This window comes from Stigmatopora nigra, chromosome 13 (assembly GCF_051989575.1).
Source record: "Stigmatopora nigra isolate UIUO_SnigA chromosome 13, RoL_Snig_1.1, whole genome shotgun sequence".
Lineage (NCBI taxonomy): Eukaryota > Metazoa > Chordata > Actinopteri > Syngnathiformes > Syngnathidae > Stigmatopora > Stigmatopora nigra.
The window spans coordinates 2,465,571-2,484,146 of record NC_135520.1 but is presented as its reverse complement, the minus strand read 5'-3'; the positions used below and the strand labels follow the sequence as shown (position 1 = coordinate 2,484,146).

Below are 18,576 nucleotides of genomic sequence, written 5' to 3'. Positions count from 1 at the left end.
GAAAAGTGGCCAACAGGAGAGGGTAGTGGTCCACATGCACCATCTTGTTCTACCGTATTTTTCGGCATATCAGTCACACCTGAGTACTAGCCAAATCATAAAAATTGGAGTATAAGTCGCATTTTTGGGGGGCAATTTTTAAATAGACCAGAAACTAAGAAAAACATACGTTAAATAGTAAAATAGGGAACAACAGGCAATATAAGCATCTGAAATTATTATAACATAACAGCTTTTGGGATAACTATAGCCAAATATATACTATATGAATAAATACTATAAGAAGCTGTTTAAAAAAATACCATGTTAGATTTGAATGGACCCTTTTTTTGAACAAAAAACTAAATTTATTACATTTTACTTAGTGTATTATGGTTATATTAGATTTTAACCCTTTGGTAGTGAGAGATGTCCACTATCGCTGTCAATAACATAAAATATATTTGCAATTACACTGTTTAAATTGTGTAATATTCACATGGTTGCTTGACTGTTATTTTAATTACACTAGCAGAAAAGCACTACATTCTTTCACTAGTTTCAATTGTAGAACATATTTTCCTAAAATGCAATACTGTGCACCCAATTTTGTATCCATCAGCGTCTGTTTCCGAGAAAAGCATTTTTTCTTTTGCTATTTTATATTCCTTAATGAGCCTCCAACAGCTATGAAGAGAGAGCCCTCTACCTGGAAGCAATTGTCCAGAATCACCGAGAGGTCATGACGTTTGAAGACTTTGCCTCGCAGGTCTTCTCTCCCTCCCCCGGCTACCCGACGAGTGGGACAGGTGAGAAATGACCGTCGATATGCGTCCTTCCGATCCTTCTCTTCATTTCGTCCCCTCATTTTCTCATCCAACTCGTTCATTTTCCTCCCTCATCTTTAGTTTGGTCGCCGGATGTTTGGTCGCCGGTCAAATGGTGACAGCGAGTTTACTGTTGAAACCAGCTCTCAAGTTTTATAGTTTAGTTTAGAGTTTAATATCTAAGAGAGAGAGTTTAATATCTAAGTACTGTCTGATATATAAGTACTGTTTAATATGTAAGTACTATTTAATATCTAAGTACTGTTGAAACCAGCTCTCAAAATAATTTTCATGAGAGTTTAATATCTAAGAGAGAGAGTTTAATATCTAAGTACTGTCTAATATATAAGTACTGTTTAATATCTAAGTACTATTTAATATCTCAGTACTGTTTAATATCTAAGTAGCTCTCAAAATTATATTCATGAGAGAGTTTAATATCTAAGAGAGTTTAATATCTAAGTACTGTCTAATATCTAAGTACTGTCTAATATCTAAGTACTGTCTAATATCTAAGTACTGTCTAATATCTAAAAACGGTCTAATATCTAAGTACTGTTGAAACCAGCTCTCAAAATTATATTCATGAGAGAGTTTAATATCTAAGAGAGAGTTTAATATCTTAGAGAGAGTTTAATATCTAAGAGAGAGAGTTTAATATCTAAGTACTGTTTAATATCTAAGTAAATTTGACCGACGACCAAAAGTGACCAAACGTCCAGTCACGCACCTGCCGACACTCATCTTCTCCGTCTCTGCTCTTTTTTTCCCCATCTTTACCGTTGAATATCAGACTTGAAAGACAGAACTCCTTAAGCCACTTTGTGCACCGTCTTTACCGCGAATATGAGCAAGTCCTTGTTAAATGGCTCTCGGGCCTCGGCGTGCGCGCCAACGTGCGGGCGCGCACCGCCATGAGATCATTGGCCGACACTTAAGAGATCCATCCGGCAGACGGCGGCTCGCAGATGTCAGCACGGGACTCTTATCACTTCATGATGAATAGAATCCAGTGCGTGCCTTATCTTGTTCTCCCTACTCGTAGCAGCGCTGATCGATCGGCAGCTGCACGGAAATCAATACGCCATTGCACTTTTCTCCTTCGCTTGGTCTCAACGAGTACTCTGGAGGGAGAGCAGGATACAATAGCACACCGCTGGGACTCTTATTTTTTTATACGTGTTCAAATTTAAATTAAAAGACAGATTTGTGGCATTGAGTAGATCATAAAAACACTTGCGGAGGTATGCACGTATCGGTATTTACATAAGGAACTTGCACCATTGTGCCTCTAAAAAACTGGACTCCTAAATTTAGTGCATTGCTTTTTTTAAATTGAATTGAATGCATTTTATTGTCATTATACAAGTATAATGAAATTTCTACCTGGTTTTAATATCAGTCTTTTTGTGATATTTCAATTTAAATGAGGCATATCAGTCATATGTTGCTCTAAAATATGCTTTTTAAAGTTAATATTCCAATATTTATTTGACAGTATATGCAATCCTGGCCAAAAAAAAAATGTTTTTATTCATGATTCAGTTTTACATGGAAAATTATACTGTAATTAATCAATGATAAAAAAAACATGTATACATTGAATTGACTTTAATACTTTTTTGTCATTATACAAGTATAATGAGATTTAAAGCTTTCACCACTTAGTACTCAAATATCAAATTACAACAACAATCAAACAGACAAATAAGGAATCAATAAATATGAAATAAATAAATAATAATAATAGTAATAGACAAATAAGTGCTCAACATAATAAAAAAGTAGTTCAATTAGTAGTCAACATGCTCTTAATCCAGTGATAAATACAATATTCTAATGTTAATAGTCACACTACTTGCCCTTTTCTGTCAGTTTTACACCTCCATCCAGTTTGAACCGGTATTAGCTGAATTAATTTAGTCATTTTTTCCAGTTCTTTATCTCCCATCATGCGTTTATGTCTATCCCTGCTTGTTTTTTTCTGCGTGTCCATCTTTTCGTGCTACTCCGCTTACCATTGCTGCCACTAACATGTCATCCATGCTTCATAACAGCGTGCAGGCGTTGGCCAGGAATGGTTTGGGACATGGAATACCCTTGGGCCAAACTGGACTGTAAGAATTTTGCCTTGCCTCCTTCACCCTCGGCATGATACCCAACCAGTACGCCCACCAACATCCATATGTTCATTTTAGGTCACCCCCAAGCCTCATTCCCATTAATAGATATATCTGGGGGAGATGTAGTTTAGTGGAAGCCCCTGGTAGGGGTCTATTGAAAGTGCATATGCTGCATGATATGTACTCCGTTCCCCCGCAGTGACTTAGTATGTTACTGTGAAGAATACTTCCTTTTTGTTCCATCTGGATGTGTCTGAAACTTCCACTGTCCATCTTGCCCTCACCATGCAGTATAAAATGACATCTTGCATGAATTTAAACATGAAAATTCACCCATTTTACACTTTGGAAATGACTTTTCTACAAGAAAATTCACTGAAAGTGGGAAATCAAAGTTGTAGTTATTGTTATGGAATGTTACTAGCACACCATCGTAATGTCTTAGGTAAATTTGGTTAAAATAATTTATTTGTTCGTAATACGTTCTATCAGTAGGTAAGATTTAAGTGAACCTAAAGTTCTAATAAGCAATTTTTTGCTTTTATTCTTCGTGGAATGGAACTTTTTCAATTGGCTTTTATTTTTCCATCCACAGAATCTCACTGGTGTGTAAAGTCAGTGCCAATTTTGGGCCTGAGACGCTGAAATATTGTCTCGTCATAAAGCGCACTGCTTTCAAGCATATTGTTGCCATCCAAATTTAGGCCAAATCTAAGGCAAATTTAGACCAAATCTAGGTCAAATTTAGGCCAAATCTAGGTCAAATCTACGGCAAGTTTAGGCCAAATTTGGGCCAAATCTTGGGAAAATTTAGGCCAAATATTGTCAAAATTTTACAATTGTACATGGCACTAATTCCAAAACAAAAAATCTTAAGTCACTCCACAACCTCACCACTCATGCCGTCCAACCATCTTCCATTCACTGTATTCACTTGTACCCGTCCACGATTGTCTGATATCATGCTCTCTACTCTCTTTCCCTTTTTTTTTTTTAGATTAAATTTTTCTTAACGGTCCAAAATACTATGTATAACCAAGGTAAGCACCCGGCCGGGTCAGAGCCACGACCTACCTACCTACCCTTCGCTCTTTTCATGCATCCTCGCATTTGTAACTCAATTCCAAACCCCGCCCGCCCCCCTACCCTTCATCTACTACTAACCAATCTTTATTTACTGATCACACTGACAAAGGGAGAGCGAAAACCAAGCTGTTTGTTCATTGGGCGTCCTCCTGTCGAGGCCATGCTAGTAATTGAGAGCGCTGGCGACAATTAGCACCTGACTAAGTAGCAGCATGAACAATACGGCTACACTTCTGGCCCTTGCTTCTGCATGCGGAGTGCCTTTTATCTCCTTTTCTTTTTTTAAAGCCACCTCCCCCCTTCCTCCATGATTTTACTCCCATTTTGAGTTTGCCCGAGGCGACTCGGAGACCAACACCTGCCACACTAGAAGACATCTTTGTCATACGAAGCTTTATTTGAACCGCCACTGAAGGAACCGCTAGGTCACCGACCACAATTTTTCCGGCGTTCCCTCCGCGTCGTAACCTTGGCGATATTTCCACTTCCGAGAAACTCGGTAGAGCTAGATGTGGAAACGACAACGTCAATTTCGACAACTGGCTGGAACTTTCAAGACTTAAAGTCATTCTTACATGAGCAACGGCAATAATTAAGCAATGCGTTCCAAGAGATATTGCAGTTGGTTTGTTTTAATGGGCCACTAAATGGATAGGGAAGCCTTGAGTGGGTGAAGTGGTACCGCAATCACAAACAAATGAGGCGACTTCCTGTCTATCATTTGCCTTGGTGGTAGATTCAATTTTCCCATGTAATGAGTGTTTACTGTAGGAATTAGTGTTGAAGAATACAGGAATGCATTATACGAACTGGAAAACTAAATGAACGTGCCAGCTGACATAAATGGGAGGGTTGGTGACAAATGAATCTTGCCATCCTTTAGTTCAAATGGATTAGCATATCTGGCAACCTCGGTCAATTGAGCCCCTTATTAATGATTGCAGTTCCCCTTATTAAGCAATCAAATGCAACATGGCATGTATTTACTCACATAGGGCGCACTTAAGAGTCTTAAAATTTTCTCCAAATTAGACGGGGTGACCAATCAGTAAGCACTAAATTCAAGATTATGTAGGCTGTCTGGGTACATTGCTTGCTGACACGCTATATGTATACAGTTAAAAGGCAGATTGGTTAAAAGGGAATATGTGTGCATATCATGCTTAAACCATGACAATAATATTATAAAAAGATGACATTTTCGGCTTCCTAACAGTGACTGAGACAATCCGGATTAGAGCCAAAATGGGTAAACCAGATTGGCTTTACAAAAAAAAATCGTCCTAAAATTGTTTTACACTGCAATTTAAAATAATTTTAAAAACGCTTATATATTAACAAGTATTTATTGGACATATATTGTTAAACTCATTGAACTTCAGAGCAGAATAACAACAACAGCTAATTTTTCTGTTTATTTGTTATACTCTAAAATAATTTCCTGACCCACGTATCGAGATATTCTGTACATCGTTATACCCAGAAGTTCCCGCCCCTTAATTCATATGCAAATCAGAGAATGTCCGGACCCCCACCCACCCAAACACATACATACATACGTACACACCTCCCCTCTTCCAGCCCCTGGATGCTACCGGTATCCACTGTGCTGCTGAGTGTCTGTTACTCCAGCCATCTGCCATTCCTTTTAGCCTCTGCAACTCGAGATGTTCCGCAAAAAAAAAATGGCAGCAAATAAAAGGCCAGAGAAAGAAAATAGGCAACCAGATGCTTTCCCAACAAAGCCAAGGAGTTGTTTAAACTCTCCTCATGGGGCAAAGGCGGGCAGGGGGTTACCAGTAGACCGAGTTGGGTTTGATTGTCCTTACCAACATGTTGTGCCCACCACCTCCCTGCCTTTTTCCATAATTCTCCATTGGAAGCTTTTGGGGACAAAGTATTTGACTTGAAGGTCGCACACAAAACAGCTCACAGCAAGACAGAATTGAAAACAGGTGTATAGTTTGACCTGGAATCGTTAATGTCTTGTTTTTTCTCTTGTGAGAATCTGGAACTCTCAATTCTTTATGATTTCCTCAGCATGTGAAACAGCGTAAACTTTCAAAATAAAGGGTTTGTAAGCCAAGTAATGAAACATGAAATTAAATTAAACATCCCCTGTAATGTAAATACACTTCCTATATCCGTTTCTTGGTTTTTTATTTTTTATTATTATCATGATACTGTTGCTTTCCCATTGGCTATCACCCAACACCTCGCTAGCCTCCCATTGGCTAGAAGTTGCGTCTCCATGATGTTGGAACTGAAGTAACTTTTTAGGGCCAAAAATAAACTGGTCTAACCCACATGAGCTCTAGTTGGCATGACGGTGCGCCATCACAATTCCCGAAGCTAGCAACCCAAAGGTTAGCCGTGAACTGTGGCTCAACTGGAGTGTTCTGGCTCGAGGGCAGGACGGCATGTACAGAAAAAAAACACAAAAAACTGCGATAATTAACTTTGTCGTCCATAGTTTTGTTTTATAACTCTTTCTCCCTTTGCAAATTTTTCACCTGCAGGTTCCCTCTCCAGTAGCACCAACACGGAAGTCTCCGGCACCCCGTCCACGGATCCCGTAGACCAGGTTTCCCCCACTATGCCACGGGCCGCCAGAAATCGAGTCTCTGGAAGACTCCGCCGATCGGCGAGCGCCATAAGCAAATCGTCCAATTGAGCTGAAATTCAGACTCCAAAGTCTTATTGGTCGATATTATGTTATTCGCCCGTTAGCTCATTGCTAACGGGCGAATAACATAATTTGTAGCAAAACTGGCAATCGGTCACTTTGCTTCAGCTTTGACTGTGACCAGCACTATTTTTATTTTATTTTTTTTGTGTCCTCTTATGCATTTTGAGGAAAGCAATCCTGTGAAATTTCACCTTATTTTTTGGCAGATTTTTGTCCAAAGGGACGTTTTGTCGTTAAGTAGCAGCAGCTCTCGCTGTTTTTGATACGAGAACGGACAATAGGGAGAGTCCTTTCGAATTGGAAGGCATCTGAACGTTAGTGTATTTTTCTCGTCGTTGTTTTAATCACTTTAATGTTCCTCTGTTTAAACCGATTCAGATAGATTGTGTCATGATTTGATTTATGCAACTCTGCTGGAATGAGAAAAGACTGCGTTCGTAATTGCATTGTGATGTTGTTAACATGGGCTCGTGTCCGGTAATCGAATAAGTTCCTGCTGTCTCTTTCCTCCTCGATTAGTTAGCCTGGCCCGTGACATTGACATTCCAGCATTCAAGCAATTGATTTTTTTTTTAATACCTCCCCATTTTCCTCCCCCTTGACCAACAAACATTGAAACGCTCAAATGTTTATTTCTTTACATTTTACTGTCATTCCAATATCAACATTCCCCTTCTACCCCGTATTTTCCGAACTATAAGTCGCACTTTTTCATAGTTTAGCCAAGCCTCTGACCAATATCTTTTATATTTTTTCTACTCTAACCACCAACAGCATGAATTACGATTTTTTTTTTTTAGGGTAGCTATCCAAAACCACTGTTAACATGCAAACTATTTTGCCTATTTTGACAGTTTTTCCCTATCTACTACTAGTTAAACATATAATATCTGTTTTTGGTTTCTGACCAATTACAAAAATGCACCTTATATCCCGTTGCTCCTCTTTAATATTTTCTCCCTTTCATTTTTTTCCACAGGTGCGACTTATACTCCGAAAAAACACCGTAACTATTTTCCCCGTCTTGTTTTATACTCCTCACGCTAACGACTATCCGCAAAACATCGTCCTCACAGTTCCTACTCTGTCCACTCTTTGTAGACAAACCACCATTACCCTTTACCTTCTCCTTAGCCATCCCTTTATTTTTTTTAGTCCTTATCCCTCGCGACCCACGACAAAACAAAGCCAGATGGATTCAGAATGGCAGCTCCTCTTAATTATAGGCACTACCCTTTTCCCTAATGTCTTTCACCTGCAAATGGCTCCTCCCCTCTCCATTCCCATGACGCTCAAGGGCGACTTTGGCTCGGCATGCCTGAGGTGAACTCTCTGAGGCCTCCGAGCAACAGCCCGGTTGGCGCTCTTACCTCTCCCAGCTACTTTGGTTGCCATGGTAGTCAGGTGTTTTCTGTACACCGTGAACAGCAGAGGTAGCCTCTAAGGGCTCCGCCCTTAGCTGCAGTTTATTCCCATCTGGTACGTGAATATGCCTTACTTTTCCACTCCTATTTATTTATGGATAAAGCAGCTACTTGAAGCTGGAATTGTTTTTTTTTAACTGCTTTTTTTCCCTATTTGCGAAAGGAAAAAAACGCACAAATCCGTCCGTTAAATCACTTGAAAAAAATGTCTAAAGATTGTAGCGTAGCCATGACGTCCGTGCACTTCCAGGTGAACCAGAAATCAAGTGGCTGATTGATTGTTTTTGTGGGTGGCAAATTTTGAGGGCTTTTTGAGCATCTTTGGAAGATAAATAGAGATAGTAAATACTTGTAATATATTATTTGGATATGAGAATAAGAGAGAGAAATCTTGAAGATTTCTTCACTCTTCAAAGTCAGGATGTTTTTAATGATCTTTTATTAGCGTTGTGAAGAAGGTTTCATTAAATGGAATTTAAAATTGGATATTTGCTGTTTTTCTTGAGAAAAATAGGAATACCATATTTTCACGACTATACGGCGCAATGCATTATTAGGCGCACTGCTGACACTTTATTTTTTTTCTATATATAAAGAACACTGGATTATAAGGCGCTAGTGTCTATTTTGTAGAACATTTAAGACTTTTAAGTGCGCCTTATAGTCGTGAAAATACAGTAGTGTGTAGTTTTTTTTGTTTTAAGTCCGGGCTTTGCGACCTAGCCCAGGTCTGGTTAGGAACAGCAGGAGTAACCTGACCCTCCTCCCATCTGTCTCCCCTGCTGTTAAACCTCATTTTTGGAGGAGGCCTGAATAATGGAGGCAGCCTCACTGGGAGGTGCAGGTGCAATAGCTCCAAGCACCTTCGGGTGCCCTGCCTCGCCTTTTTTACCCCCATTAAGTCGCCTGAAAAAAGCACTTGACTGTCATTTTAGAGCCCAAACTTGAGAAAGAAGCCTAATCTTACCTCATTTTCACTCCTTGGCTCTGGAGATTTAGGGCTGCGTGTTCTGGCTCCAAACGAGACATTTTGTTAAGATTTTATGTTACACGTGCAGTCTTGTTAGATTTAGATTTGTATATTTAAATAGGTTATTTTTTTAAGAAGACATTAAATGTCTAGTGAGTTATTTTTTTTTTTAATTTGCATTTAAGAAATTTGATATTTTAGTGTTTTTTAGTTAAATCAAAATGAAAATAAGACAAACGCAACTAAAACCATTTTGTAGAGTTTGTGTTTTTTAGAGCTAAGTATTGTAATTATTTTGTTTTATATCTGCATTATTTCAATAGTTTGATAAATCCAAGACTATAAAAAGTTTTATTTTAAATGCTGTTTTATGCATTACATTCAGTGGACTGACTGGAAAATGTACTAAAAAATCAAACTGTTTGTTTGAGTGCAGTAATGTTAATTATCAAACCTTAATTTAACTATTTTAACAATATACTGCTATTTCACAATCCAAGGTAAGTTTATCTGAGTCTTAACTATGCATGTAAACATTAATTATCCATACCAAAGAAGTAAATTCTAAAATGAATTCAATTATTAAGTGTATTATTCGTCATATTCAGCCTATTAACACAGCATGTATTTTTATGTGCCTTGTGTTAACTGCTAAAGGGAAATCAAGTTTTTCTCTCTTAACATGTTTAATAACAGTAAAACTAAATACATTTACTTTTTAATCCTATTTTTATCAATTCTTGTTGCTCACACTTAGTAATATATGTACAAAATACAGTAATTTCAAATATTCTCATTCCACATCAAATTGAAAGCTCTCAGACACTAAATTGTCCTTTTGAAAATATTTTTTATTATTATTGTTATTATTTCGATAGACAACAACAATATACACATACAATCAAAGCGCTATAAAAGCCAACATTTAGGAAAAAAATAACGTCCTTAAAAAAAGATTGCATCTAAGTTAAGAGCTTTGTGTTTTTTGTTTGTATTTTTTTTTCCTTTTTTTTTTATTTTACAAGAGTGGTAGATATCGATGATTAGAACCCGACCCACCACTCTTGTCATAACTCATAAATTAGTCCAAAAAAAAATTTAATTTGGCTAAACGACATGTAAACTGCCAGAACGATTCACAAAAAGGGGAAATCACAACAAACACATTAATAAGTTACATAAAATCATTCGAATAAATAAATAAATAAACATGATAACCCCCGAAAAAATATTGCAACAATCTTCAATTGTAATAATGATGATAATAATAATAATAAGAATAATATGTGCCAGCATTGTAAAGGAAAAACAATCTATGTTGACTCTTTAAGGCAGTTGTACAGCAAGATTTTGGATGAAATGGAGGCTATTTCGGACTAAACTAAAGGCATTTATGGTTTCTACTTCACGGACAATCCTTCAGTCACACATTTTTTTGAAGACAAACTTGATCATTTTGTCATTCGTAGTCATTTTTTTTTTTGTTTATAGTAAGAACGAAAGAAAGGCTTTGACGGATTTCAGAACAATTCTTAGGTCTAGAAGCTATCGTCGAAATACATGTGCTGTCCTAGAAAAAATACCCTTTAACAGTCAAAACTAAGCTTCTCCGTAAACTAATTTGAGGAAAGATTTTTCAAATAAAGTTGAAATCGAAGGAGAATCGCTCAACAATCATTGATTGGCATGATTGGACTGACTTTTTACCTGTTTTTAACTCATTAGCCAACTTTGACGTCAATAGACGTCCAATCCAACGTGTCCCATTGGATTAAACGTCCAAAATGGCCCTTTATAACCAGGCTTTTCAGTTTAAACGAATTAGACGCCCATTTTTGTACAATTTTAAGACATCAGCTGCCTTTGACAACAATGGACGTCCAATCTGTCCCATTTGATTGAACGTCCATTGCTGTCAATGGCGGCAAAAGACAGTCCTTCACTGTCAAACCTCATGATTTGGACGCCTATCGTTGTCTAGAACTTTCCTTTTTTCATGTTGATGTTCTTCTTCTTCCTCCAGATCCAAAGGCACGAGTTCTGTTTTGTTTTTGTTGTTGTTGTTGTTGTTGTTGTTGTTTTTTCAGCAAGCTGGCCTCACTGGCATTTGGAGAAGGATCACCTGGCGGTTCTCCGAGGGATGGCACTTGTTGATGTGCCTGGTTAGCCCAGGTGAGCTATACAGGGTAGCCGGGCAGTATTTGCACGGGTATGTTTGGGACGAGTGCATGAGACGCAGGTGGCGCTCTTGGCCCGCCCGGCCCGTGAAGCTTTCCCCGCATACGGGACACAGCAGGCGGTCTGCGGGGCTCAGGTTGAGGGGGCTTTGGTTGGAGGCATCCTCCGGAGAAGAGGAGGAGGAGGAGGAGGAAGAGGAAGAAGGGAGCGGTGGTGCCTGATCCGCCGGGAAACCCTGCTCCTCGGCTACTTTCTTCTGCAACACCTGGTGTCCCACGATGTGTTTTCTTAGGTATGCTTGCCGTTTGAACCTCTTCCCGCAGAAGTGACAATCGTACGAGCCGTCATCCGAACCGGACTCGGATAGACTAGGACTCGGGCTGTCTCTATCGCTGATGTCTTTGGCTTCTTCCAGGACGGCTTTCAACCCCGTGGGGGGCATTTTGGTGGCCACTTCGGCTTTGACGGAGGGGGGATTTACCGATGCCGGGACACCGCTGCTTCCTCCGGTTCCCACTGCAACCCCACCACCGCTACGGGGCTTGTGCCAGCGGCGATGTGAAGCCAGATTAGCCGGGCAGCTGAACATCTTATCGCACTCCGGACAACGGTACTCGACACGGACGATACGGGAGCATTTGTGCTGAGCCAGGGAGAAAGGATCGGCGTATGCTTCCTTACAAAGCTGGCAAACAAACTCACCCAGGGGCTTGTTGGATCCGGACGCGTGCGCCCTGGGCTTCGCTTCTACCGGACCCTCTTTGATTTTCAGGCCCAGTACCGGGGAGGTGGTCATCTCGTCTTCAAAGTTAAGTTTTCGGATGGCTTTGGGTTTTTTAGGAGCGCCTTTGGATTTGTCAGACCCTCCTGCTGAGGGTCTCTTGTTGCCGGCGAGGCGGTTACTCGGAGGAGCCGAAGTGGAAGCTGAGGCCGGCCCCGGTCCGCTGGAGCTGCTACTACTGGTGCTGATGCTGATCGTACCGCTCCGGCTACTGTTGCTGGAGCCCATCTTCAAGTCAACCGGTGCGTATAGGAGCTGGTCCATCCCGGAGATAGAGGCAGGAGTCGGGAATGACTCAGCAGAAATAGGCGATCCTAGATTGAAACTACGCTCAAAATACGCCCTGTCGTGCTCTTTGCTGATAGGCCGAGTCGGACTGGATAGGGCTTGGCACGCCGCCTCGGGGTTGCCGAATTGAGCCGGCTTCTCCGCCTTGGGCACCGGCGCGAGATCCGGGGACGTCATCGCTGGTAAGCATGGCTGTAGCCGGCTTGGGAAGCCACTTCGGTTGAGGTGAGGGGGTTCCTGGAAGTCGTCCTCGTCCGGTCGAGTCCTGTACGAAACGTGCGTGCACTTTTTGTTCCTTTTGACTAGGAATCCTTTGGGCATGTTGGCTGGGAGCGGCGAGAAGGCACTTGAAGAATGTAATGTCGAGTATCCAGGGTGCTGGGAACAAGGGATATACACAAAAATCGGGGAATAACACCTAACGATGGTGAGACTTTTTTTTTTTTATCTCCCCTCTCTTCTATCCCGGCTCTTACTGAAATGTTTTCGTCTAGAAGGCATAGCTCCACTCTTTTTATGGCGGAATGATGCTATTGTTCTCGCCCCCCTTGGTCGCAGCATCCCTGGCCAATCAGATGTCTCGTTGATCCCAGTGGAGTGGAGGGTGGGAGGTTGGGAGGTGGGTTGATGGGGATGTGGGAGGTACCCCCCAAAGCCAGGCAGCCATCCAGTCAGGCTGCTTTACTTTGGGTGGATTTCGTTGGAGGCTGTGCAGATAGCTCAGCAGATGCCCTGGCGGTTTATTGCATTAATGTGGCCCCTCCTTGACAGAGGAGGCACACGCCGGGGCCCTCCTCTTTTTACGCTTGGATGGCTCCAGATACACGCACACGCGCCGTGGCTTTTGTGGCTTTCCTTTAGGGGGGGGGGGGGTGCATTTGCACAAGGTAATCTGCAGACTTGACTCAAAATGGCTTGAGAATAGATGAAACCAAAAAGACTTTGGTTGCATGGTATTGGATGACTATTAAGTATTTATACTAGGATGTTTTTTGTTTGTTTGTATTTGTTTTAGCATGCAATGGTAAAAGGTGGGGGAGGTGGGTTTTTTTCTAGGGCACGTGTCTTTCTCGGTAGTTTAACCCCATCTATAAATCAGACATCTTGCTGCATACATAAGTAATAAGAGGACCCTCTGGTCTTTGGGTTGGGTACAATAGTCATGTCTGGCTATCTTGAAGTAGACTTGCCTATTTCTATTGTGATTTGCTTGTGGCTCATTAGTAGTTAAGAAAGGGCAAGAAAAGTGTTGTTTATTTGTACATTTTTATCTCTATTTAACTATTTTTAAAGCTTGTAGGTAATATGACCATGTTTGATCATTTGAAGGGGAAAAAATTGAATCCATAGATGTGGAAATCATATTTTGGGTCATTCAGGTTGTAATATTTATGTTTATTGTGCAAATATGGCTTATATCAGGCACGATTTTGTTATTGGCTTGCAACAAATTCACTTCCAGCTCAAGTATACAGAATTTATAGTATTTTCAGAGTATGTGCTGTGGTAGTAAGCAATCAAAAAATGACTATATTTAAAAAAAACTAATTTCTTAGACATCTAATGATTTAAATGGCAGTTAATGAGCTAAAAAAATTGACCCATAAATTGTTATAGTTGAATTCACCATTCTGTGGAATTCAAACTTTCTATTTGTAAGCTACACTTAAGTTATTTTTATTCATTTTACACATACTTTTGGGCTTTTTCCCCCCTTAGTCTGTCGTGCGCCACTTGGCCCAGAGAGCATTCTTTCCCCCTTTCAGTCAGCAGACCAGGGAGGAATTAATCTACGTCGTCGTACATTGTTCCTCTCATTTACATAAAGCTGCAGTATGACCAAGTCAAATAATTACACAATCGGAGCTGAGCCTAAGGCCTGTGCGCTTTCCTCCTCTCAATGGGGCTATGTGTGTGTGTGTGTGTCTAAGTGTGTATTTGTGCGGGGGAGTGTACTTACGAGTGTGTATCACCTGCCTGCAAGCACACACCTCTTTCTGTACTCCTTAAATTACCTTAAATTGAATTTTTAAGTGTATTTTCCCTATCTCATGTCCAAAATACCACTTTTTTACCCCATATGGTTATTTCAATTTATTTTTAAGCTTTGTTTACATATTATTTTCCCCCCTTAATGGCTTTTTTTTGTATTATTTTTGTCTGGAATGGGAGTTCTCATTTTTTTTTATGTTGATAGTTGGATGGCGTTACAACGAGTTCCTCTTTCTGTCACGCTATGTCATTTTGAGGGAAGCGCGTGGGCCGCTGCAGGCCTCGCAACGTTTGGCGCGTGCTGTCCGGGCTTGTACTGGAAGCCCAAGCCCAGGCCGGGGTTCCTAATTAGCATACAGCTGCAACCAAGAGGCCTCCTCGAGTCTGTTGTCATCCCCCCCACTTTTTCCACCCGCTTTTTTATGGCCTCTCGGAGCGTTCACTTTAATTACTGCACTGCAAGATATGCCTTCTTTAGGTTAAAGCCAGGTTTTCAACAGGTGCCGGTTAAATCTTTATAAAAGCCTAACCCCGCCCACAAAAGTGTGTTCGTTCAAAATGGATATACAACCTAAGAAAAAGGAGCTTTATTTAAGACTTTTAGAAATTGTGGTTCTTGTGAATTCATGCTTTTGTAACATTTAAAAATGTTCTTTTGGATTTGTTGATGTCGGTTTGTGTGATACTTGATCACAAATGTGGTATATTAGACTAAAATGGTGTAAATTAGAATCAAATGTGGTATATTAGACTCAAATGTGGTATATTAGAATCAGATTTGGTATATTAGAATCAAATGTGGTCTATTAGAATCAAATGTGGTATATTAGAATTAAATGTGGTCTAGTAGAATCAAATGTGGTCTATTTGAATCAAAAGTGGTCTACTAGAATCAAATGTGGTCTATTAGAATCAAATTGTGGTATATTATAGTCAAATGTGGTCTATTAGAATCAAATGTGGTATATTAGAGTCAAATGTTGTCTATTAGGATCAAATGTGGTATATTAGAATCAAACGTGTTATATTAGTGCAATTCTGTGTAGGTGGAACAAAAATGCATGACTAATATTAACAGTCATCTGCTACCAGTGACTGAGACAATCCGGTCTAGAGCGGAAATAGGTAAAACAAGACCGGTTTTACAGTAAAACATACCTAAAAAAAATCCTGTACAAAAGTTGTTTTACATATACACAATTTGAAATGCTAAAAAAAAATTCTAAAATACAGGAAAAAAAATATATGTTGCCAGATATGGTTCTATCAAATTAATGACATATTTCTTCCTCGTTCAGGGGTCTTCTGAACCAATTGACGTCCCCGGTTACCAAGTCTTACACTCCATAGAGGAAACCACTCATATCTGCGTCATCACCAAGTGAGAAAATCAATTCACACTGCATCAAAGTCAGGTGAGATACCACACCATCAGATTCCGGTTCAATTTCCCTTCCAGGAATTATAATGAGTTCACTACTTTAAAAAAAGAAACTATCATATCTATACTATTTCCTATGAAAGCCACTTTAGGCTGGCAATCAGCTATTATTTTTCACCATTATCTTCACAAGGGTCTTGGGGGGTGCTGGAGCCCATCCCAGCTAATTGCGAGCGACACCCTGAATCAGAGGCCAGCCAATCAGAGAGCTTTAGAAGACAAAGTACAAGAATTCACACTCATGGGGGCCAATTTAAAGTGTATGTCGTTATCACTTCAATCTAATTTCCACCAAAGCTTGTCTAACATTTTAAGTTGTGGTGATTTCACGTCCACGGGCCTTTATTCCCGCCACAGATGAGTCGAAATGAGCGATGGCCGAGCCAAATTGAAAGTGCAATAGGACAGGGCTCTAATTGGTGCTCCCTGCATGGCTGCCTTCAATGCATTGTCAATCAATTAGTGTAATGGATTAGCTGAGGTCTTGTTCTCGCCGCTCCCCTTCCGTGGAGAGAGAGCTGGCGAGGGGAGCCAGATTTAATAAGGCCGGCCGAGGATGCGGCACAAACACTCCCCTTCAAGCTGAGAGCCAGAGCCGCTAGCGACAAAAAGATAACAAAAGTGATAAAGTGGAATGCTTGCTGTTGCTTTAGTAGACATTTGCCTTGGAGAAAAAGGCCTCCTTTTTATTTGCTTTATGTAGGAAATGGGATGTTTAGAATTGGCAACTTGTGTACATGCTTGTTCTTAAAGTGAGGTGATACTCAATTATGGGTTTCCAAGCGCAGTTGACTACAGCTTTCATTTTTTTTTTGCATGGAAACAGGGCCTCTCTAAAGGTTAAAGGTCAAGACTAGACAAAAAGGTAGAAATCAAAGTAGGAAATTGTAGATTTTCTAAAAGAATTTGCATATATAAATGGAGATTACAAGAAAATACTCCAATGGAAGTAATAGAGCAATGTTGTTTTTTATTTTATTAATTTTTGTGCTGTTGATGGACAATTTCTATTTGTTCAGCTATTTTTTTATATCTTATTATGCCATTTTCTTGCTTTTAGCCCTTCATTTTTTGACTATTTTTCAATATATAAGTGAAAATTGTTTGGCAGCTTAGAAAACATTTAAATACACACATAAACACAAAAAAAACACTTAAATTTATCAATAAAACCTAACTTAACTTGATAGAATAAAAATTAAAAAATAAAATTGCTTAGAAGGGATGTTAGCAAGGTATTGGAATCAATATTATCATACCAATTTCAAAATAAAATACAGGCTACATAAAGTACATTCATGTTTAAATTAGATTTTTTTGGAAATTTTCCATTCCATCACTTAAATTCCTTCCATATCTTCACACTAAATCTCCCATATAGGCCTTTCACAACCCCAAAATTTCCTATTTTCCACTTAAAATCTTTCAAAATGACGCAAATGCATCCAAACGACACATTTTCTCCTCTTCCACAAATTATATCGCTTAAAAAAAAGTCCTATCTGGACTCCCACGGGCACGTTTATCTCTAATTTCCGCATCAGAAACATCAGAGCATCTCTAGATAATCTCTGCGGTCCATCGGTTGTTTGGGGGCGGGGTCCCCTACCAGAAAGCATGCCATGGAATGTTAAACACTAATTCACCTCTGAGCTGCCGAGGCGGATCAAGTGATTGTTCTATCTGGGAGCTGATTAAAACGGTCCCGGCCTTGGCCGACTCCCCCCCTGCGTTCACCTCTGACGTCCGTCGCATTCATTTCTGTATTCATGAGGCGTGTGGGGTGCTCGGAGGCCGTATTATAGATAATAAGGCCAGCGGGCTTCGCATTTGCTGCCACGGGTCCCGGCCGTGGCTCATTCAATTACTCCACGAGAGTTCTCAGAGGCGCAGCTGCACAACGGGGGTGAAGAGCATCATATTGAGGTCCGTGCGTGTAGGCACTCGCACGCCAACGCACGCGGTTGAGGCACTGTATCCAGAGATTGTCGTAGTAGAGATTTGACCTACATTTTTAATATGGCAACCAGAAGATAGCCCCGATTGGTAAAGACTAACATTGAATAAAATGAAAATCTACAGAGTGACAACATTATTTTGGTCAAATTATAATGTCCATTGTTGGCTTTCTTTGGCTGGAATATTCTGCCTCCTTGGACCCCGACCCATGTACTGAAAACCGAATGAAATTTCCCATAATGCAATGTGGGTGTATAATTTTTAGCTTTGGGCCAAACTAGGAATGGTCACTTACACACATGAAGTAAACTACTCGTCTACTCGCTAGCAAACCAAGACTCGGACCGTCTCCTTGGCCATCCCATAGTTAGCTGAGATAGGCTCCAGCACCCCCAGAGACCCTCATGAGGATAAGCAGTTCAGAAAATGAATGAATACATGAATAGTATCTCCTTTTTTTTATATACTAGTGCTGATCCCACACACTGTGTATAGTGACGCTGTCTAGTTGCTGTCCATGGTGCTGAACTTGCTGATTTCAACAAGCATGTTAACCTTAAAATAGATCACATTTCTGATTCTGAGTTGACATTTTTTTAACATTATTTCCAGTTTTGCCAGGTATTTAATGCTGTTTTTCCCCCTTATTCATTTAAAATAAATAGTCAATAGGCAATTTCAATTTTAAGAAGAAATATTTTACACTTAGAAGCTCAAGCATCCCCCAAAAGCCACAACATGTTTATTTGACCTTTTCATTTACAATATTCCAAACAAGGCCTTCCCCCCAGAAAGTGAACACACTCCTCATTAGACAACCTCATTTGCTTTCCCCCGCA

The 18,576-nt window shown here is 40.1% G+C and overlaps 2 protein-coding genes across 2 annotated transcripts in view; one reads left to right on the top strand and one right to left on the bottom strand.

The window, feature by feature from the left end:
• ralgapa2 (Ral GTPase activating protein catalytic subunit alpha 2) overlaps positions 1-8,614 on the top strand; it is a 66,360-nt gene extending 57,746 nt beyond the window's left edge. Inside the window, exons 40-41 of the mRNA XM_077730873.1 lie at positions 667-788; positions 6,535-8,614. Coding sequence (XP_077586999.1) covers positions 667-788; positions 6,535-6,689 — 277 coding nt within the window. The 3' untranslated portion in view covers positions 6,690-8,614. The remainder of the gene's footprint in view (positions 1-666; positions 789-6,534) is intronic.
• A 2,550-nt stretch (positions 8,615-11,164) lies between these two features.
• insm1b (insulinoma-associated 1b) lies at positions 11,165-12,964 on the bottom strand. Its single transcript, XM_077731906.1, has one exon. It carries the CDS (start codon positions 12,664-12,666, stop codon positions 11,182-11,184), a length of 1,485 nt encoding a protein of 494 aa, XP_077588032.1. The 5' UTR covers positions 12,667-12,964; the 3' UTR covers positions 11,165-11,181.
• Between the last annotated feature and the right edge of the window lie 5,612 nt (positions 12,965-18,576).